This window comes from Carcharhinus amblyrhynchos, chromosome 1 (genome assembly GCF_965287045.1).
Source record: "Carcharhinus amblyrhynchos chromosome 1, sCarAmb.v2.hapA, whole genome shotgun sequence".
NCBI classification, from domain to species: domain Eukaryota; kingdom Metazoa; phylum Chordata; class Chondrichthyes; order Carcharhiniformes; family Carcharhinidae; genus Carcharhinus; species Carcharhinus amblyrhynchos.
The window spans coordinates 169,425,740-169,449,911 of record NC_137324.1 but is presented as its reverse complement, the minus strand read 5'-3'; the positions used below and the strand labels follow the sequence as shown (position 1 = coordinate 169,449,911).

General features: G+C 44.5%; 1 protein-coding gene across 1 annotated transcript in view; it reads right to left on the bottom strand.

Annotated features, from left to right (window-relative positions):
- Nucleotides 1–4,229: 4,229 nt before the first annotated feature.
- Nucleotides 4,230–24,172, bottom strand: part of LOC145350785 (uncharacterized) — a 146,521-nt gene continuing 126,578 nt past the window's right edge. Inside the window, exons 6-8 of the mRNA XM_080200079.1 lie at nt 8,895–9,028; nt 7,072–7,242; nt 4,230–4,923 (exon numbers count right to left, since the gene is read on the bottom strand). Coding sequence (XP_080056205.1) covers nt 4,795–4,923; nt 7,072–7,242; nt 8,895–9,028 — 434 coding nt within the window. The 3' untranslated portion in view covers nt 4,230–4,794. The remainder of the gene's footprint in view (nt 4,924–7,071; nt 7,243–8,894; nt 9,029–24,172) is intronic.

Here is a 24,172-nt window from a genome sequence, read left to right as displayed (position 1 = left end):
TCTCTGTTTTATTCCGAGAGCATTAAAATGTCTACTCCATACTTCAACTCCAACTTTCAGCTCTTTCTACAACTTCTTATAGAATCATACAGTCTAGAAGTGGCCCTTTGGCCCATCGAGTCTGCACTGACATATGAGAAACACTTGACCTCCCACCTAATCCCATTTAGCAGCACTTGGCCCAAAGCCTTAAATGTTATGGCGTGCCAAGTGCACATCCAGATACTTTTTAAAGAATGTGAGGCAACCTGTGTCTACCACCTTCCCAGGCAACACATTCCAGACTGTCATCACCCATTGGGTAAAAAAGTTTTCCCTCACAGGTCCCTAAATATCTGACCCCTCACCTTGAACCTGCGTCCACTTGTGACTGACCCTTCAACTCAGGGGAACAGCTGCTCCTTATCCACTCTGTCCATGCCCCTCATAATTTTGTACACCTCGATCAGGCCATTCCTCAGTCTTGTTTGCTGCAATGAAAATGACCCAAGCCTACCCAACCTTTCTTCATAACCTAAGTGTTTCATCCCAGGCAGCATCCTGGTGAATCTCCTCTGCACCCCCTCCAGCGCACTCACATCCTTACAAACCTCTATGTACTTCTCTCTAAGTCCACACCCAGGCTTAATCAATCAAGCACAGCAAAAGTCAATGGGGCAGATCTTGCATAATCAAACACTGAGCAATTGAGTACTACATCAGGGACATTATGAATATTCAACACCTCCCCAACCATACCCTCCCCGCCCTCCCCAGAAGCCCCCAGACAAGCCCCATGGATCGAACATTAGTTGAAGCTGTGAGTGTGTAATTCTGTGAGCTGACAGGGTCTGCAGCAAACAAAATTGATGGAACATCGTGAAGAATGGCAGCGGGAGGAATAGTTGCCAAAATCACGCCACACATCGGAGCTAAGAGATTGCAAATGTTTTGAGACCCAGCTCCTAATCGTTTACGCTGTTAAAATTGGGATTATTACAAGCTCCTCCCTTCTGTTTACTTCTCTTATTTATATCGTGCATCATCAGTAAAATAAAGTAATGAAGAATAGAAAAGGAGGGAAAATTGATGGGATGGCGGTTGTCCAAGTGCCACTACAGGCTGACTCTTTCTGGCACTCACATTACATCTGTAACAAGTTTAACGCTCTATTTAAATTTGATTGATGTGAACGTTTTAAACGATGCACTTCTGCAAGAGGCTCCCAGCACATGAATGAACTACTCCTTCAGTATGATTTACTCCACAGAGCAAGAGCAGTTTGTCAAGCCAGCATCCCTATCACATTTCAATATGGATGCCAAAACGAGGGTTCATTAACCACGAGTGATCTACAGGATAATAACCCTGGAGGAAGGAGAGACTGGGAGGAGGAAGCTGGGAGAAGGTGAGCGGGAGGAGGAGCAGTGTGTGGGGAGGGGTGGTGAAAAGATGGAGGCAGCAAATAGGAGGATAGGGAGAAGGAAGGAGGGGAGGAGAAGGGAAGGGATTGGGGTGGGTTGTGAGTCTTTGGAACACCTTGCCGCAGAGAGCTGTGGGGACACTGTCCTAGGATTTTCCAGACATGCTCACCTCAAAACTGGAAAATTGAAAGGTCAACTGACCTTTCCATTGTCCACCCCCCATTTGCTGCAATTCCTGTGGTGGGTAGATTGGGAAAATTCACCCCCTTGTGTATATTTAAGGCAAGAATTTAAGATTGATAAATTCTCGATCAGTAAGGGAATCAATGGCTACGGGGAAAGGGCAGGAAAGTGAACGTGAGGAATGCTGGATCAGCCATGATCCTTCTGAACGGAGGAACAGCTTCGAGGGGCTTATGAGTGAGAGGAGGGGGGAAGATGGAGAGGAATTGAGAGGAAAGGGGACAGGATAGATAAGACAGTACGGGGAGGGGAATGAGAGGGGAAAGAATGGGGAAGGGGGAGTGAATAGAGAAGAGGTGGGAGAATGGGAGGGAAAATATGAAGCATGGCCAATCAACCTAACTCACACATCTTTGAACTGTGGGAGGAAACCCGAGCACCTGGAAGAAACCCATGCAGACACGGGGAGAATGTGCAAACTTCACACACACACTGACCCGAGGCTGGAATTGAACTCGGGCCCCTGGCACTGTGAGGCAGCAGTGCTAACCACTGTGCCACCATGCCAGCCACATTGGTTGGTTGAAGGATCCTTTAGAATATTGTACTTCATCTTTCTCATTTTTCAGTTTTATAAATTTATTTTCAGTTGTAAGAAGAGTGGCAGGAGTGGGCCAGATGTGTCCCTTGAGTCTGCTCCACCATTCAATAAGATCATGGCTGTCTACCTGTCTCAACTCTACTTTCCCTGTCTATCCCCATCCCCTTGTCTCTCAGTATCCAAACATCAATGGATAGACAGTTGGGTGGATGGGTGGGCGGATAGGGGGAACAGGCTGTTGAGATGTGCACAGCATCACTCTCTTAGAGGAACGTGCACTCAGTGGCACTCAGATAATAACCTCAGCTGAAGTGCCAAATTATGGGGTGAGAAACTACCCTGGTCTTACATGGTGCTGGTTGTTGGTGCAACATATAACAAGATTTCCACTGCAGAGAGTGGGGAGGTGTGTACAGAACTTAAGCAGCTTAAAGCAAATGGCTAGCTCTGTTCTACCTCAAAAACTAGCATGACTTGTGTAAGGTCAGCTGAAGAAACAGTCCGACGCCCTACTTTGAGCTGTTTGCCAGCTGTAAAAGAGGCTGGACTTTTTAATGATGTATGATAACATTATTTTATGCACCCGGGACTCCTCTCAGTTTCTTTTCTGCTGCTGAAGGTTTGATTGGGATGTACAAGCGTGCCAGTTCCTTGCCAGCATCACAGCCAAGTAGACATTCTGAGTCAATGGTGTGCCATCCTGTTGAGAGGGCATCGTGGTAGAGTCAGTCCATTGTGTTTCCCTGGACTCACTGAGGGGTTGCTAGATAGTGATCGGTTGTAAATATTTAAAGAGATTTTTTTCCATTGCTATCTGGCTCGACCCTGAACCTAAATGAAGCAATGTGACTGTCCACTCTTCCCCCTTTTGATATCTTTTCTCTCCCCCATTCCTCGGTCTTGTATCATAGAATCCCTACAGTGCAGAAGGAGGCCATTTGTTACCAAAGCTTAAACATGTACCTTCCAAAGTCCCTGTGCTCAAATCAATTGAAGGCTATGCCTAGTTAAGGTGTCTGTACATCCTTGCATCACTTTAGCCTTTGATTGGTTAGGTGAGAGTAGCTGTAAAGGAAAAACCCATTCCACCCAACAATGTTTCTGAGTTTTCTCACAAGTGTGTAGAACCTCCGGCAATGTATGGGAATCAAGCTGCTTACAAAATAAACAGAAAAATTTGAACACAAATTTCAGCCATAGTGATGCAGGGTATCAGCTATTAGTTGGGTTTTGATTATTGGACAGTTTACTTCAAGCTCATACAACAAGAAATTTTATCAAAATCAATATTCATCGCAAGTTGAAAGTATTGCATCAATGTTATTTTGTCATTTATTTTTATTTTTACTCCATTCTTCAAGTTACAAAGCCAATGTGCAGAGTGGACAGGGCAGACTATAAGACCATAAGATGTAAAAGCAGAATGAGGTCATTCATCCCATTGAATCTGCTCCATCATTCATTCATGACTCTGTGTTTCTCAACCCCATTCTCCTGTCTGTTCCCTGTGATCTTTGATCCCTTACCAATCTATTGATCTCTGTCTTAAATACACTCAATGACCTGGGCTCCACAGCCTTCTGTGGCAATGAATTCCATAGATTCACCACCCTCTGGCTGAAGAAATTCCTCCTCATCTCGGTTCTAAAGGGTTGTCCCTTTACTCTGAGGCAGTGCCCTCGGGTCCTAGTCTTGCCTACTAATGGAAACATCTTGTCCACGTCCATGCTATCAAAGCTTTCAGTATTCTGTAAGTTTCAATGAGAAATCAAGCCCTTAATCCATTCCTTGAATAATCCATCTCCTTGCTTGCCCCAAAAACCAATTCAAATTCAAATTGAATCCAATTCCTGATCCCCGCACGAGAAACAAACAAGATCCATGTTGACAAGAAAAGGCATTGTACCCCACCTTGGGCGTAATCTGACACTGGATCTTAGATAAAACACCAAGTGTTAAGTTTTGAGGATTGAAATGGTTGGGGGGATGGATAGAGAGGCAGGGCAAGACTCGTATTTCACAAATAGAATCAGTCGGAATTATTTATTTTCTCCATAAGAAGATAATATGGAAACAAAATAAGAAATTGAAAAAATATCTCATTTCCCCATTGAATTATCAGTTGGCTAGAATTTTCTTATCGCTCACTCCAGCATGACTTTCCCATCCTGCTGTAGTGATCGGAGATTTGGCTTGTCACTAAATGCTCCGACTTTGCGGAAGCGTGGCATGAACGGATGGTAAATTTGTGCCCATGTGTCTTTTCAAATCTTCAGTGGAATTTTATTGCTTCAAGCTCTCTAAAAGCCAAGGCTGTGTGAAGACACATCTGAGCATGTGTGTGGCGTGCGTACTTTCCCATCATGCTCGTGATGTTTCAGTGGTATTATCTGGCCAAATTATACCACACTTCTCTCAGCCTCTACTGGCACGTTGATGTGTGAATTCTTGCTGGAATTCTACCGCCCTGCCTGCCATGGGAATTGGAGCGTGTGAGGGGTGAATAATGGGAAGCTCCATTGACCTCGAGTGAGATTTTCTGGTCTCGGGTTGAGCAAGGCCGTAAAATCCCGCCCATTGTCTGTCGATCCAAACTGATCCCGAAGATCAGAAGCTGAGTTGGAAGATCTCATTGCTGATATCTGTATTTCTGCTGGCCTGCAATGCTGACTGCAGTGCGGAGGCTTGAGTTAACGGCCCTGCTTTTCTCTGCCACGTCTGCAACATCTCCAAGATCTGAAAATCGAGAAGTCAGTCTCATCATGGACAGAATTGTAAATGATTCATTTTTCGCTTTAAAAGATCCATAATTCAGCCACCCCCGCCCCCAACCCCCGCACCCACCCCCCAGCCTCTATCCCACTACCCTCCTACTCCATTTGTCCCTCGTGTTTTCCTCTGTAACTGCAGAACATGCAGGCATGACAAAATGGACAGCTAAACCAATGAGGAACAGGTTAACTGAGGCGAGCAAAAGACGAGAAGTGAATTTCCACTGTTGCTAACTGCTGAGGTTCTTGATTAATAAGGGATTATGGGGAAAAGGCTATAATCCCCATATGGAGAATGGGGATGAGAAAAATATCAGCTATGATTGAATGGCGGAGCAGACTCGATGGGCCAAATGGCCTAATTCTGCTGCTATGTCTTATGGTCTTATAGTCTTATGGAGGTTGCACAAAATACATCCATGTAAGCTAAACGCTAGATTTGTTGAGGCCTTGCCAGTTGTAAGGTATCTATCTCACTGGCAAACTATGCGATAACCAGATTGGCTATTGAGCTACACTCTTGTGTTACAAGTTCAAAGACTATAGGGTCGATTTTCTAAGCCCACTGCTCTGCTCCAGCCTGGCACCCTGGCACTGCCCAGAGGACACCCCCCTTTACCCTGACCTCCGGGGTGGAGCCTCAATAGCCTCTGCTCCATCCACCAGACACCAGGCAGTGCCAAAGGATGGGACCAGATGGGGTGGGGCTTGTTTAGGGGTGCCTACTGGGGGAGCGATCGGTGGGGATGTTGAGGTCCTGCTGTCACTCCACACTGGGATCGGTGTGGGAGGGAGGGAAGATGGTGATCGGGGCTGGCCTTCGAGTTTGGCAGAGGGAGGGGGGAGGGGATGCTGAGGGGAGGCTGTCGGGATTGCAGAGGGAGTCAGAGCTGCCAGCAGGGGGTGCAATCAGGACTTGCCTGGGGAGGTCTAGGAAGTTTGCGATCAGGGGTTGTGGGAGGGTGAGGGGGGGCAGTGGTGGAGACGGGGGGAAGTTGTGGAGCTGGCCAGTGATTTGGAGGCTGGAAATACGGGGCCGCTGCACATGCACCTATCTCGGCATTGACAGAATGGCACACGCGCAATGGCCCACTCAGCACCATGCTGCCGTCCTCTCCGGTGGGAATAGACTCCATCTACTCATTTTCTAAGTGAATCCCACCAGGGTACTCTGTGATGCACAGAGAGTGGGAGATACATTGTGGAAGTCATGTTGAGAAAGCTAGTGGGATTTACTCCCATTTTCTTGCAAATTGGAGACTTAGAATTTTTTTGGGTGAATCCTGTCCTTTGTGGTGCAGTGGGTGGTGCCCATACCGCTGGACCAGAAGCCCCGGGTTTAAGTCCAGCGCCAGGATTTGTTGGCTACAGCAAGACTGTTCATAACATGGTCCAACAAGCCAATAATCAACTCTGAAATCCTTCCTACACCCTTCCCCATAGGGAATAGCAGTGTGTGTGAAAATACACAAAACAAAATTGAACTGAATGAATCATGGCCACTGCCAGACATTCCCTCATGGCAGAAGTCACATGACTATGGCAAGCCAGGTAGGACATGTAATAATGGCTGCATTTCAAGACTCAAACACTATACACGCTGGTGGCTACAGAAGAATGTTTCATAGAAATCGTACAGTACAGAAAGAGGCCATTCGGCCCATCTAGTCTGCACCAGCCACAATCCCACCCAGGTCCTACTCCCATATCCTTACATATTTTACCCTTTAATCTATTCACCTCAGAGCAATAAGGGGCAATTTTAGCACGGACAATCAACCTATCCCGCACATCTTTGGACTGTGGGAGGAAACCAGAGCACCCAGAGGAAACCCACACAGAGATGAGGAGAATGTGCAAACTCCACACAGACAGTGACCCAAGCCAGGAATCAAACCCAGGTCCCTGGAGCTATGAAGCAGCAGTGCTAACCACTGCGCCACCGTGCCGCCCTTTAGTTTTGCCAAAGCATCAAACGACACAAGCAATTCAATAATTAAAAAGATTGAAGTGTGTTAATGGACCCACAAGGAAACAATAACTAGACGCATGTATGAATTCAAGCATGGGTAGAAAACAAAGAGACTCCCAATCAACAACTGCCTTCTGTTACCTGCTGATCAACCTCTGAGTGTCTGCCTTCGAAGGCCTGGCTGTCTTTCTCGAGAAAGCCCAAATTATTCGCTAGAAGTTTCCAATCTCTCTTTCGACCTGACATCTCACTGGCAATCCTAAGAAGTTGTGCATCTGTCACAGCTGAAGTCTCCTGAAGAACGGCAACATTCTGTGAGACAAAAAGTGTGAGTGTAGAGTTAGTCGTTCACGCACTATTTCGGCATTCAGTGCAACCCCACAGCGTGAAAGCCCCACGTCTGCCTGCGAACTCACAATCTAGAAAACACCTTTTCAGATATCCTACTCAACCCACTTTTGAAATATAATCTGATATAAACTAACAACGCAGCCAATTTGCAATGACATAAATGAGCAAATAATCTGTTTGGTGTATTCATTGGAAGATAAATTTTGCCCGGGACACTGGGAGATCTGTCTTATCCATCTTTGAAAAAAAGTTTATTTATTTATCAGTCAACAAGTAAGGCTTACATTAACACTGCAATGGAAGTTACTGTGAAATTCTAATAGTCGCCACACTCCGGCACCTGTTCGGGTCAATGCACCTTACCAACACGTCTTTCAGAATGTGGGAGGAAACTGGAGCACCCAGAGAACATGCAGACTCCAGCATTTTCTGTTTTTATTTCAGATTCCAGCATCTGCAGTAATTTGCTTTAATCATGTGGTTTGTAAGTTGACTATAGTTCTGGAAACTTCCAACAGTAACTACAGAACAAATCTCAACCCACATCCTTGCAAATCTCACAGCATCAATGAAACAAATGAGTCTGTCTCCTCAGTCTGGACCTATAACAAAGTGAAAGAGCCATCAAAGTGGCAGTGCAGAAGTAGGCCATTCAGCCCACCGAGTCTGCACTGACCACAATCCCATCCAGGTCACCATCTATCTCCTAAGGTGAACAATGGATTTTCACATGGAAACTGATTGTTAACATGAAACTGACTCATCAATGGGCAACAACACATGACTTAAGCTCCATTGACATTGGGGAAGTTTTAATGTTACATTCTTGGACTCCCAGGGCAGTCTGCTATTAATATCCAGCCTGTCAACACCGAAGCAGGATTCCAGGCTGACCGCAAAGCTTGTCTCGAGTCTAAACCTCCTCGAAGTCTGGTTCTGTGGAAGATTTCTGCCATCGCTTGTCCAGTGGACCAAATCTAAGCATACCAGTCTCATCTTGCTAAGTCACCACCAACTTTGAACAGATTCGGCAATTCCAGCTTTCAGATAGTTGAACTTGCCTGAATTTTAACTCCTACAATCCTCACTAGACTCTGAATTCTGGACTTTTACCCAGTATCTTACCCAGGCCCTCTCCCTTGCCATATCCTGTAACTCCACATATTTACCATGGCCAATCCACCCAACCTACACATCTTTGGAGAGTGGGAGAAAACTGGAGCACCTGGAGGAAACCCATGCAGACACAGTGAGAATGTGCAAACTCTGCACAGACAGTGACCCAAGGTTGGAGTTGAACCCGGGTCCCAGGTGCTGTGAGGCAGCAGTGCTAACCACTGTGCTACTATGCCACCCATTAAGTCCAAAAATCATCTGTGCCACTGTCTGTCGAGCATTCCCTGATATACCCTGACCTGCATAGCCATTGCCAGAGATACCTCTGGAGCCAACATTATGATTCTCAATTTTACAGGCATCACTATGAAATACAAATCAGAAATATTAGATGAAGATAGGATTGTCTGACTGAATTCTGATATCCTATAAATTATGTGATATATAGATGTATTGTGACTTCTGGACTTTCTATGTTGTGAGGCATTTGGACTTACAGCTGAACTGGGAGGCTGGTCTCTACTCGCTGCAATGACTTCCGGTGGGATTATGGGGAAGTATAGAATTGACTTGACAGCATCTTGAGGCAGCTTCCACATCCATGTAATGAACTGGTCCTCGTCAATATAGCCTGATCATTATGAGAAGTAAAGTCATTTGAGTTAGACAACAACCTGTTGCTCATATTCATTTTCCCCACAAAACCCATGACTTGTCTCAGTGAACCCTCATAAATATCAGATCCCAAGTCCACAGTGAGTGCTAATTAGTGCAAACAGAATTAAGGACCCCACGCGCCCTAGACTCATTCTCTTCCACTTTCTCCTGTTGGGAAAACGATACAAAAGTTAGATCACGTACCAACTGATTCAAGAACAGCTTTTTCCCTGCTGCCATCAGACTTCTGAATGGATAATAAGCTAATGTTTCTCTACAGAAAGCTAAGGAAATTCAACATATTTGCTATGATTCTCACCAAATTTAATAGATGCACCATAGAAAGTATCCTTTCCCGATGTACAACAGCTTGGTATGGATCCTGCTCCGACCAAGACTGCAAGAAACTGCAAAGGGTTGTGAATGAAACCCAGTTCATCACGCAAACCAGTCTCCCATCCATTGACTTTACCATACCTCAGAAAAGCAGCCAGCGTAATCAAGGAACCATGCACCCGTGACATTCTCCCTTCCACCTTCTTCCATCGAGAGAAAGATACAAAAGTCCGAGGTCACATACTGACCAACTCAAGAACAGCTTCTTCCCTGCTGCTGTCAGACTTCTGAATAGACCTATCTTATATTAAGCTGATCTTTCTTTACATCCTACCTATGACACAACATTTTCAACCCTTGCCTTTCTTCTCCCTATGCACTCTATGAATGGTACGGCTTGTCTGTATGGCACGCAAGAAACGATACTTTTCACTGCATGTTAATACATGTGACAATAATAAATCAAATCAAATCAAAACAAAAATCAAAAGTAGCGAAACAGGAACTCTACTTACACATATAGAGGGAGTTTCTGCTGCATTTCTGACAAAACTTTACCAGCAAATGTGGAAGTAGCTCCAATAATTACCTGTTGTGGATACAAGTTGAAAGCTACTTTCTTCAAATTGTCCAAACAAATTTCAATTTCAGTGCTAAAATAAACCCAGAAGAACATAAGAAATAGAGGCAGCAGTAGGCCACCTGGCCCTTCAAGCTGGCCCTGCCATTCAATACAATCATGGCTAATTAATGCCAGCCTCAACTCCTTTTCTGTGCCATTTTCCCATGGCCCTCAAACCCTCAATCTATCAAATATTTATCCATCTCCACTTTAAATACTTCTAACAATCCAGCCTCTTCCACCCTTTGGGGCAAACAATTCCAGAGATTCATACCCTCTGTGAGAAGAAGTCTCTACGCACCTCAGTTTTAAATGACTGGCTTTTTATCTTGTAGCTATGTTCCCTTGTCTGAGTCTCACCCACGAGTGAAAACATCTCACTATCACTCCCTCTCAAGCCCCCTCGGTATATGTTTGAAGAAGGTCACCTGTTACTCTTCTTAACTCCAGGGAACACAGACCCAGACTATTTAGTCTCACTTGATAGGACAACCCCCTCAACCCAGACAAAGAAAAATACTGCAGATGCTGGAAATCTGAAATAAAACCAACATCCTGGAAACACTCAGAGTGTCTGGCAGCAGACAGAATAGTCAGCACTTCCAGTCTGTACAACTTATATATACTTGCAATGTTGGCCCTGTTTCTCTCTCCGCACAGGCCGCCAGACCCTCTGAGTGTTTCTAAGATGTTCTGTTCTTATTTCAGATTTCCAGCACCCGCAGTATTTTTCTTTTGTCTGGGATGAGGGGGTTGTTTTATCAAGTGAGACTAAATAGTCTGGGTCTGTATTCCCTGGAGTTAAGAAGTGTGACGGGTGACCTTATTCAAACATATACTGAGGGGGCTTGACAGAGTTGATAGTGAGATGTTTTCACTCGTGGGTGAGTCTCGGACAAGGGAACACAGAGCTGTAAGATAAAAAGCCAATCATTTAAAACTGAGGTGCACAGAAATTTCACAGAGGGTATGAAACACCTGAATAACATTGCCACTACACCATGGCCACTGTCTCTCCAAAGCCTGGAGGGATGGGGCCAAAAGTTCAGCCATTAAACATACTCCCATTCTCCCAAAGGTGACCACCATTTGTTTGTCAGACTCGCTGCATTTTTCCAGCATTTTCTGTTTTTATTTTGGTTTCAAATGGTCTCAGCTCTCCTGAAAGGAAAGAGTTGGTATGTGTGGTAAGGGGCGAGTGTTTACATCAACAATTCCCCAGCCAAATCTGTGGCAGCCTTAGATGGGTGTGGATGTTGGGAGAAAGCCTAAACCAAATGCTGGGATTCTCCTCATGGGAGCTTGGGAAAACCTGCAGGGTTAGTCAACTTTGGCACACTGATGAGCTGCCTAGGAGATGGGACTGATTGTTCCCTTATAAAAGGATGCCACCTAGTATAAAGAAATGAAAGGAACATAAGTTGTTTTTAAGTTGATGGCAAATGTTGGTGCAGCTAAACTCATTTAGGACCACCAAGAGAAATAGGCAGGAATCTTTCCAATCTTTCAAGGTATTTACGTGTCCTCATTTTTGATTTGATTTGATTTATTATTGTTACATGCATTGATACACAGTGAAAAGTATTGTTTCTTGCATGCTACACAAAGCATACCATTCATAGAGAATGAAAAGAGAGGGTGTAAAATGTAGTGTTACAGTCATAACTAGGGTGTTGAGAAAGATCAGCTTAATATAAGGCAGGTCCATTCAAAAGTCTGACAGCTGCAGGGGAGAAGCTGTTCTTGAGTCAATTTGGATATGACCTCAGATTTTTTCTATCTATTGAAAGTAAAGTCTATTAATCACAAGTAGGCTTACATGAACATTGCAATGAAGTTACTGTGAAAATCCCCTAGTTGCCACTCTCTAGCACCTGTTCGGGTACATTGAGGGAGAATGTAGCATGATCAATTCACTTAACCTGCACATCTTTGGAGAGTGGGAGGAAACTGGAGCGCCTGGAGAAAACTCACGCAGACATGTGGAGAGCATGCAATCTCCATACAGTGACCCCAACCAAGAATCAAACCTGGGTCCCTGGCTCTGTGAGGCAGCAGTGCTAACCACTGCCATCCTATTTTATTAATTAATGATCTATTCCACACCCAATGGAAAAAGTGGAAGAGAGAATGTCTGGGGTATGTTGGGCCCTTGATTATGCTGGCTGCTTTTCTGAGGCTGTGGGACGTGTAGGTGGAGTTGATGGATGGGAAGCTGGGTTGCACAATAGACTGGTCTTTGTTCATGACCCTTTGTAGTTTCTTGCAGTCTTGGGCAGAGCAGGAGCCATACCAAGCTATGATACAAGCAGAAAAGATGCTTTCTACTTCAGGTATTTATCCATGGACTCATCCCGTCACTGCCAATTCTTACCCACGCAATTTTATTCAGCAATGATAGTAATTAATGTTAAAGCTTGAATATTAATCTCCAACAGTCGGTGTGTAATAGATCATTGACTGATAAAATAGTGAACACAAGAATTGATCACTGGAAATGAATGAGTTTATCGGTTCAGATAAATTATTGTGCACTAAAATTGTTCACAAGCAATGAATGAATCTTGATAATACAGGATTATTGCTGAAATGAATGATTGCCAAAATGATTACTAACAGTCATATGATTAATAAGAGAACAAAGATAAGGAACCATGCAGCAGTGAACAGTTAATAGAAACCATTAATTACTTTAATGGTTGAAAAGGCAAGTTGAGGTGTAAAAGTTAAATGAAAGGACAATTACGACCCAAATGATTGACATCAGAGCACTTTGCACTGCCTGCATTGAAAATCCCTCAGTGTTAAAATGGCTAATGGTTAATGCATTCATTTCTGAAGCACTCACCATGCCAATGAACATGTAGTAATATTATGAATTTTGTAACAAAAAGAGCTAATATTTATTTTTAAATGGGTATAAGAAGCCTTAAAGGTGGCTGCTCAAGGTTACCTGGCTTTTCTTTTAACAGAAATGTGGTCAAACGTCAAAAGTGGATTGCAGGGAGACATATCCAGAAAAGTGAAGGCATTTGAAATCAATTTGCATTTCCAAAAGGAGTAAACAGGAACTCATTGTGATTTGGGAGCGGAACGGTGGCATAGCGGTTAGTGCTGCCTCACAGCTCTAGGGGCCAGAGTTAGATTCCGGCTGGATCACGGTCCGTGTGGTGTCTGCACATTCTCCCTGTGTCTGTGTGGGTTTCCTCTGGGTACTCCAGTTTCCTCCCACAATATGAAAGACGTGCTGGTTAGGTGCATTAGCCATGCTAAATTCTCCCTCAGTGTAAGCTGAACAGGTGCTGGAGTGTGGCGACTAGGGGATTTTCACAGTAACTTCATTGCGGTGTTAATGTGAGCCTGCTTGTGACACTAACAGATAAACTTTCAACTTTTGCCTGGAGGTAGGTCTTTCTTATCTCCTTAAACCTGGGAGAATGAGAACCATTAAAGTTAATGGCTGAGACATTTAAAAGGTTAATTACCTGGCCTGGAAGGATAATGGACAGGACCATGCCCCCAAGCTAACCAGGTATCTAATATGGGAGCATGAATCCACAGTTTGGGAGAACAGCCACTTTTAAGTTTTTGAACTGGAAGGAAGACAGATTGCACACAGCTATTTTGGGTGCAGAACCTGAGGAAGAACACTGAGAAACACCTTCAGAAAGGGCTTCCAGCCAAGGAAGGAAACAGAGGAAGGTATTTTTAAGAAATTGATTGCAGTTTCTGCGGGGAAAAAGTCTCGGCAACTTTGAAAGTGCTGTAACTGCAGAATTAGGAGTAGGAAGCTTCTCTCTCTCTTCCCTCCAACCTCCCAAACAAAACTTTCTGACCTCCTGAATCCACCTGAAAAAAAACAAGCACCAACTGGTTGATTTCAGAAGTCCTCACAGCTGCTAACCGTGTCTCCAACCCAACCTCTAGAAAGAAACAAACTCAAGCAATAGAGTTGAGGGGACACAAGTTAAAAGTGACGGGTGGGAGGTTTAGGGGGGATTTGAGGAAAAACTTTCTTACCCAGAGGGTGGGTGACGGTCCGCAATGCGCCGCCTGGTAGGGTGGTGGAGGCAAGATGCCTCACATCTTTTAAAAAAATCCTGGATGAGTACTTGACATGCCATAACATGTCTATGGGCCAAGTGCTATGGGCACAAGACTATGGGCCAAGTGCTGGCAAGCGGGATTAGGTGGGCAGGCCAGGGTATTTCATGCGTTGGTGCAGACTCGATGGGCTGAGTGGTCTCTTCTGTACTGTAGTGTTCTGTGATTCTGTGAATAGGCCCTCATAGGTATCACACAGAGACTGCTTTGAAGTTTAATCTTTAGTTATCTTTTTACCTTTATCCGCTTTTGTTCTTTGAATCTGTATTTTTAGTTAGTGATGTTATCACGTTTACTTAAATATAGCTGTCAGCAGTAATTTCCGAATAAACAAACCTTTATCTTGATAAATTCTAAATTCCAGAGCTTGTTGGCTTGGTTATTTTTAATTGAATAACTCTAGGGAGCTACACACACACACTGGCATATATGTGAATTTTTAGTTCAAGGACCATTTTAAGGAACTGCCTTGTATGTGGTCATGACACACACAACTCACACCCTCCAATGTTACTATTTTAATCACAATAGAAATAATTTGACCTACAATGAAAAACAAGGTGATGAATTTGGAATAGTGGATAGTGTTTCTTCAGAAGGAACTCTTTAGAAGTGCAGATAACAAAAATACAACAGCATTTACTCCAACTTATAAATCAAAGAAAGGGTCAAATAAAGAAACATCATTACTCCAAACCTGGGGCCTCGCCCTAGGCTACTCCAAGTTCTCAACAATTCAACATGGTTTCTTACTTATAGTGAGTCAGCTGGTCGGCTGACTATTACATCACTCTGTAATTGGTTCCATGGTTTACTGGGTCAGCTAACCCTTACATCTTGTTTCCATTGGTCACATGATAACCAATACAAAGTTATCATCGGTTACACTCTAACGGATGGCACATTACATTACCAGGCATTCAACGCTGTGATAAAATGATCATGAACTGAAGGAAATAAGATGTGAGTTACAGACTTTTTCCTCAGGATAGCAGGAAGTATGGGATGTTTTGTGGTTAGCACTGTGTCCTTGTAAGATCTGTCTGATTGGAGAGGTCTCATGAAGACGTTCTGAATTTCGTATAAAGAACAAAGAAAATTACAGCACAGGAATAGGCCCTTCAGCCTTCCAAACTTGCACCGACCATGCTGCCCACTTAACTAAAACCTCCTACCCTTCCAGGGACCATATCCCTCTATTCCCATCATATTCATGTACTTGTCAAGATGCCCCTTAAAAGTCACTACCGCATCTGCTTCCACTACCGTCCCCAGTAACGAGTTCCAGGCACCCACTACTCTCTGTGTAAAAAATCTTCCTCGTACATCTAATTTAAACCTTGCCCCCTTGTAATTGACTCTTCCACCCTGGGAAAAGGCTTCTGACTATCCATTCTGTCCATGCCTCTCATAGTCTTGTTATACTTCTATCAGGTCTCCCCTTAACCTCCATTGCTCCACTGAGAACAAACCAAGTTTCTCCAACCTCTCCTCATAGATAATGCCCTCCATACCAGGCAACATCCCGGTAAATCTTTTCTGTACCCTCTCCAAAGCCTCCACATCCTTCTGGAAATGTGGCGACTAGAATTGAACTATATTCCAAGTGTGGCCTAACTGAGGTTCTATCAAGCTGTAACATGACTTGCCAATTTTTAAACTCAATACCCCGGCCTATGAAGGCAAGTATACCATATGTCTTCTTGACTACCTTCTCCACCTGCATTGCCACTTTCAGTGACCTGTAAAGTACAGTCAAAGTTTATTTATTTATTAGTCACAAATAAGGCTGACATTAACACTGCAATGAAGTGACTGTGAAATTCCCCTAGTTGCCACATTCAGGCGCCTCTTCGGGTCAATGCTCTTAACCAGCACATCTTTCAGAATGTAGGAGGAAACTGGAGCACCCGGAAGAAAACCCACGCAGACATGGGGGAAACGTGCAAACTCCACACAGACAGTGATCCAAGTTGGGAGTCGAACCTGGGTCCCTGACGCTGTGAAGCAGTGCTAATCACTGTTTAACCATGCCGCTCTGCTAGTTGTACTAGTTGTAATTATACACATATACATATTATAAGGTCTAAACTCCATGCTTGCCTCTATCCACGTCTCTATCCAGTATCAATCTTCACTCTAGACTTGAACATAGAAACATAGAAGATAAGAGCAGGAGGAGGCCATTTGGCCCTCCGAGCCTGCTCTGCCATTCATTACGATCATAGTTGATAATCCAACTCAATAGCCTAATCCTGCTTTCTCCCTGTAACCTTTGACCGGATTCACCCCAAGTGCTATATCCGGCCGTCTCCTGAATATATTCATTGTTTTGGCATCAACTACTTTCTGAGGTAATGAATTCCACAGGCTCACCACTCTTTGGATGAAGAAATGTCTCCTCACCTCCGTCCTAAATGGTCTAACCTGGATCCTCAGACTGTGACCCCTGGTTCTGGACTTCCCCACCATCAGGGAACATCCTCCCTGCATCTACCCTGTCTGGTCCTATGAGTCTCTATGAGATCCCCCCTCATTCATCTGAACTCCAGCGTAAACAATCTTAATTTAGCCAATCTCTTCTCATTCATCAGTCCTGCCATCCCTGGAATCAGCTTGGTAAACCTTCGCTGCACTACCTTGAGAGCAAGAACATCCTTCCTCAGGAAAGGAGTCCAAAACTGCACACAATACTCTCGGTGTGGCCTCACAAAGGCCCTGTATAATTGCAACAACACATCCCTGCTCCTGTACTCAAATCCTCTCGCAATGAAAGCCAACATGCCATTTGTCTTCTTTATTGCCTGCTGCACCTGCATGCTTACCTTCAGTGACTGGTGCACAAGGGCACCCAGGTCCCGCTGCACATTCCCCTCTCCCGATTCACAGCCATTCCAGTAGTAGTCTTGTTTTTGCTTCCAAAGTGAATAACCTCAAATTTATCCAAATTGTACTGCATCTGCCATTGATTTGGCCACTCATTCTGTCCAGATCATTCTGAAGGATCTCTCAGTTCACCTTCCTACCCAACTTGGTATCATCTACAAACGTTGAGATACATGTCTCTGTCCAGTATCAGTCTCCTGTCTAGACTTGGGCCAGGTGTTCCTTTGCATCACATTGTGGGCAGTACTCTGCCCAGTCCCTCTTTTGAGGCCAGCCCCTTATTGCCTCTGAGCAAGAGACTCTGCATCTGAGTCCACCCCAAGCCTTGATGGCCATGGAAGTCGCATTCACAAAGTAGCTAAACAAGTTGATCAATCTGAAAATCCTTCTCATACAGTAAGAGTGGGAGAGACCACTGGTCTGCCATCTTTGATGTGGAGTGATGCTCCTCAGATTAGAACCTCTGGCTTCATGCTAGCAACATGTTTCAGAAAACAGATATAAGTATGTTCTTTGTCTGCATCATGTATCTCTACATTTGGGAAGTCAAAGTCAAAGTCAAAGGAAGCATGATGGTCAGCACTGCTGCCTCTCAACGCCAGGGACATTGATTCAATTTTGGCCTTGGGTGATTGTCTGAGTGGAGTTTGTACATTCTCCCCATGTCTGCGTGGGTTTCCTCTGGGTGCTCTGGTTTCCTCCCACAGTCACAAGATATGCAGGTTAGGTGCATTGGCCATGCTAACTTACCCCTTAGTGTCCCAAAATATATAGGTGAGGGGAATTGGTGGGGTTAATACATGGGATTACAGGGATAGGGCCTGGTGACTTGCTCTTTTGGAGAGTCAGTGCAGACTTGATGGGCTGAGAGATCTCCTTCTATACTCTAGGGATTCTATAAGTAGTGTGATGTATGACTCTGTCAGGAACTCAATTTGGAAAGCATTAACAACCAACACAAAATCACCATCTTAATCATTATCTTAAGCCACATTAGATAAGTGAGTTCTCAAGGTGCATTGATTACAGGGCTTCACTGCTAATCTATATAAGGTGGGCTCACTTTGTCACGTTATCTGAATGAACACATGGAAGCAAGCCCCTCTCTTCTCCTCTCCTCGCTGACCCTTAAGCCAGTTCCACACATTTCTCTGGTGACGATGGTAACTGGACGCCCATTTCTGGGTAAAGTGAATAAAAACAGGGACATTGGAAATACATATCTGGTCAGTCAGTGTCTGTAAAGTCTGCAAGTTCATGGATTCATGGAACTTGCCCTTCATTAGACTCAGGAAGACTCTGGCTGAAATGTCATAACCTTAAGCTGTTTGTTTCTCTTTACAGATGCTGACTGATGCGTGGTGTATTTCCAGAACTCTCTGTTTCTATTTCTCCTGCCCTTAACCATCAGCCATTGGCTGCTCCATCATTGTCTGTCCAAAAATTCCAAAAGACTAGACTAAGTTGCCTCATGATCCCCCTCCCCACTTCCTACTGGGAAACCTAGTGCAGTGGATGGCACGGTGGCACAGTGGTTAGCACTGCTGCCCCATAGCGCCAGGGATCAGGGTTTGATTCCCAGCTTGGGTCACTGTCTTTACGGAGTCTGCACATTCTCTCTGTGTGGGTTTCCTCCAGGTGTTCCAGTTTCCTCCCATGGTCATAAGTGTGCTGGTTAGGTGCACTGGCCATGCTAAATTCTCCCTCAGTATACTTGAACAGGTGCTGGAATAGGGCAACTGGGGGAATTTCACAGTAACTTCATTGCAGTGTTCATGTAAGCCTACTTGTGACACTAATAAATAAACTTAAACTTAGCTTTTTAGTGCATATTTTTAAAAACTACTTCCAACGTTCAATCAACACAGTTGTTCAGTCACCTCGGGCGACTCTTTTCTCTACCAAAATGACCTGTGTTCAATTCTCTGCATAGTATCACCTCTGAGAAAGAAAATCCTCCTTCAGTGTACCCGATCAGGTGCCAGAGTGTGGCAACTAGGGGACTTTCACAGAAACTTCATTGCAGTGTTAACGTAAATCTACTTGTGACAATAATAAATAAACTTTAAAACTAAACATTGTTTGATCAACAGAACATGCAATCTGAGAAAGTATAGTTTTCATAGAATCATAAAATCCCTACAGCGCAGATGGAGGCCATTTGGCCCATCGAATCTACACTGGTAACAATCCTGTCCAGGCCCTATTCCTGTAACCACACATATTTACACTGCTAAGCATCCTGACACTAAGGGTCAATTTAGCATGGCCAATCAACCTAACCGGCACATCTTTGGACTGTGGGAGGAAACTGGAGCACCCGGAGGAAACCCACACAGACATGGGGAGAATGTGCAAACTTCACACTGACAGTCACCCAAGCCGGGAATCACTGTGCCATCCTAAGCTTGTTCATAGAATGCCTACAGTACAGAAGGAGGCCATTCAGCCCATCGAGTGCACCAACCACATACCACCCAGGCCCTATTCCTGCATCCCCAAGCATTTACCTAGTTAGTGCCCTGACACTAGGGTCAATTTAGCAAGGCCAGTTAACCTAACCTGCATGTCTTTCGACTGTGGGAGGAAGCCCACGCAGACATGGGGGGAATGTGCAAACTCCACACAGACAGTGACCCGAGGCCGGAATTGAACCTGGGGCCCTGATGCTGTGAGGCAGCAGTGCTAACCACTGTGCCACCGTGATGCCCCTACAAAAGGCCCTGTCGTAGTTCAGTAGGGAATAAGAATCCAAACGAAGCTCTTCTTATACTCTAGTCTAACAATGTAGTGTGACTGTGGTGTGGGCAAACTTCACCATCGATATCTCAATGATTATGACAGTAAGTTTGAATTACCGAGCTTGCTTTGAAGATTGCAACAGCTGCTTACAAAGAAAGACCTCTCCCAGTCACAGTGAAAGTTTGCCGAAGGCAGCTGCTGAGAATGTCTCAGCCAACAGATGTTCTTGACAGTAGAAATATTAAATTGGAATAATCGTGAGGTTCCAGAGATTGGGGCTGAAGCTCGTTTGTACAAGGGAACTAGGATTCTGGTTGCTTTTCTGAACAAATCATTTTAACTTGTATCCATCAGCAAATGTCAACAGTAATATTTGGGAAGCCTTGTGTTACAGCTGAATCACTGTCTCTGACTAGAATCTTTTATTATTTGGGGCAGAGTGTTGGTGAGGGGATACATTTACCAAAATGCTGAAGTTTTGCTTCAGAATTAGAATTGAAATTTAAGATAGTCTTGAAGCAAATAGAAGAGAGAACAAAGAACAAAACAGAGTACAGCACAGGAACAAGCCCTTTGGCCCTCCAAGCCTGTGCCAATCATAATTCTCTATCTAAACTAAAAAATATTCTGCCCCTATTCAGTCCGTATCCCTCTATTGCTCCCTATTCATGTACATATCCAGATACCTCTTATATATTGCTAATGTGCCTGCTTCCACCACCTCCTCTGGCAGCATGTTCCAGGCACCCAGCACTCTCTGCATGAAAAACCTACCCTTGCACGTCTCCCTTAAACTTTCTCCCTCTCATCTTGAACCCGTGCCTCCTTGTAATTGACACTTCCACTCTGGGAAAAAGCCTCTGACTATCCGCCCTGTCCATGTCTCTCTTAATTTTGTAGACCTCTATCAGGCCTCCCCTCAGTCCCCATCATTCCAGTGAAAACAATCCTAGTTTATTCAACCTCTCCTCATGGCCAACGCTCTCGAGACCAGGCAACATCCTGATGAACCTTCTTCGCACTCTCTCCAAAGATTCTACATCTTTCTGGTAGTATGGTGACCAGAACTGCATGCTATACTCCAAATGCAGCCTAACCAAGGTTTTACGTAGCTGCATCTTGTACTCAATGCCCTGCCTGATGAAGGCAAGCATGCCAGTTTTAGGGGACTGTGGACCTGCACGCCCAGATCCTTCCGTATGTTAATGTTACTAAGGGTGCTGCCATTTACAGTATAATTCACATCTAAATTTGATCCTCCAAATGCATCACCTCGCATTTGTCTGGATTAAAATCTGTCTGCCACTTCTGTGCCTAAGTCTCCTATCTACCTATATCCTGTTGTATCCTCTGACAATCCCTGGTACTATCAGCAACACCACCAATCTTCATGTCGTCTGCAAACTTACTGATCAGACCCCCCACATTTTCCTCCAGATCATTTATATATATTACACACAACGGAGGTCCCAGCACTGATCCCTGCAGAATGCCACTAGATCTCCATTCTAAAAAAAACAACCTTCCATCGTTACTCTCTGTCTTCGATAACAAAGCCAGTTCTGTATCCATCTAGCCAGCATCCCCACCTCCCCCGAATCATAGAATCATACAGCGCAGAGGAGGCCCTTCAGCCCATCGAGTCTGCACCAACATGTGAGAAACATCTGACCTCCCACCTAATCCCATCTATCAGCACTTGGCCCATAGCCCTAAATGTTATTAAGGATGCTGAATTAAACTCGAGTCTGGATGGTGAATTGTAAACAGAAATCAAAATGGGTCATAGAGCTTTATAGCACAAACACAGGCCCGTTGGCCCATCGAGTTTCCACTGAACATCAAGCACCTCTCTATTCTAATCCCATTTATTAGCACTTGGTCTATAGCCTTCAACAATAAGGTTAAAGTCCAGCAGATTTATTTGGAATCATGAGCTTTCGGTGATGAAGGAGCAGCACTTTGAAAGCTCGTGACTCTAAATAAACCTGTTGGACTTTAACCTGGTGTTATGAGACATCTTACTGTGCCCACCCCAGTCCAACGCTGGCATCTCCACATCATAGCCTTGTATGCTAAGTCACTTCAAGTGCTCATCTAAATGCTTCTTTCTGGTTATTGACTGTTATACAAAATGGAACAGTTCCTTCCCATCTACTCTATCAATGTCCCTCATAATTTTATACAGCTCTATCAAGTTCTCCCCTCAGCCTTCTTTGCTCTGAGTTAGCATACACAGTGACAGAAGAGTGTGCGGTGTTCCAGGAAGATCAAAATAATGTAGAATGCAGCCATAGTCCTCCCTCTTTTATAGTATTATTGTTGGTATAGAGGCACACAGCTTGAGAAGATGACTGATATGGTGAAGGGATTTGGAAGGATGAAGGGTTCAATCAGTGGACAGAGGTAGACAGCGAGGTGGGATGGGCAGATGAGTGAATAGGAAGGGTGTCGTCTTCCTAGGGGGGAAATGGATCCAAGTTGAACATTTTGGAAGAATTATACATTGTGGAAGATGGTTGATGGCAGGTTTGCAAACTGGTAAATAGAATACTGAATATTGATCAGGCTTGGATAAGAGTTGGAGACTAGAGTTTGGCTGCAACGGGAGCAGATTGCGCTTAGGCACCTGATGTTCTGATGTGAGTTAAATGTCTATGTGATGAGGCAGGCTTTAGGGAGAAACTGAGAAGAATTCAGTATTTAGCTTCAGTTGATATCATAGAATCCCTACAGTACAGAAGGAGGCCATTTGGTCCATCAAATCTGTACTGACCACAATCCCACCCAAGCCCTATTCCCATAACCTGCACATATTTACCCTGCTAATCCCCCTGACACTAGGATCAATTTTAGCATGGCCAATCAATCTAACCCACACATCTTTGGACTGTGGGAGGAAACTGGAGCACTCAGAGGAAACCTACGCAGACGTAGGGAGAATCTCCAAACTCCACACGGACAATGACCTGAGGCTGGAATTGAACCTTGGTCTCTGGCGATGTGAGGCAGCAGTGCTATTCATTGTGCCGCTGTGTCATCTGGAGATTACTGAAGCTGAGGACAGCTGGTGTGGAGGTGTGAGGAGGGGCTGAAGAGAAATTGGTTTTAATTTTACCCACATTTAGCTGCAGGGAATTTCATTTCACCCAAGTCAGTGTAGAAGAGGTTGCTGGAGAGAGTAGAAACAAACTTTGGTTGTTGGATTGGAAGGTTAGAGTTAGGAAGGATTACTATCAGCATGTAATAAAAAGCAGTTGAGAGGTTGGCATTTATTGCAAAAGGACTGGAGTATTAGAGAAGCATTGTTGCAATTGTATAGGGGGTTGGTGAGATCACATCTAGAGTATTATGTTCAGTTTTGGCCTCCTTATTTGAGAAAAGATGTGGTGACATTGGAGGCAGTTCAGAGGAGGTTCACCAGGTTGATTCCACGGATGAGGGCATTGATGTATGAGGAGAGATTAAATAGTTTGGGCATGTACTCGCTGGAGTTTAGAAGGATGAAGGCAGATCTGATCAAGGTATATGAAATTTTAAAAGGGATTGATAAAGTAAATGTAGACCAAATGTCTCCTCTTATGGGGCAATCGAGAACAAGAGGTCACAGGTATAGGTTGAGAGGCGGTAGATTTAATACTGAGCGGCACGATAGCACAGTGGTTAGCACTGCTGCTTCACAGCTCCACGGACCTGGGTTCGATTCCCGGCTTCGGTCACTGTCTATATGGAGTTTGCACATTCTCCTCGTGTCTGCATAGGTTTCCTCCAGGTGCTCCGGTTTCCTCCCACACTCCAAAGATGTGTGGGTTAGGTTGATTGGCCATGCTAAAATTACCCTAGTGTCCTGTGTAGGATAGAGGGATTAGTGAGTAAAATATGTAGGGATATGGGGGTATGGAGAGTAACAGTGGGATGTAGTGCTGTTATTTCAGGGTTTCTGTGGCTTCTCTGATGAAAGGTTGGCATGTTAGCATAGTGGTTAGCACTGCTGTCTCACAGCGTCAGGCACCCAGGTTCGATTCCGGCCTTGGATGACTGTATGGAATTTGCACGTTCTCCCTATGCCTGCATGGGTTTCCACCAGGTGCTCCAGTTTCCTCCCACACTCCAAAGATGTGTGGGTTAGGTTGATTGGCCATGCTAAATCGCCCCTTAGGAGGATAAATACATGGGGTTACAGGGTTAAGGCCTGGGTGGCATTGTTGTCGGTGCAGACTTGATGGGTCTCATTCTGCACTGTAGGGATTCTATGATTTAAAATCACGGCAGACAAACACTAAAACTCTTGCGGCAATTCATCCTCGGAACTTACTGAGTTGACGGTATGTGGTGAAATTATTTCTGTGATATTGAAGGGAGATAGCAAGTGATGTTGGACTGATGCATGGCAACCCCCCGATGAGTTGGTTAATCTTTATGTCAAAT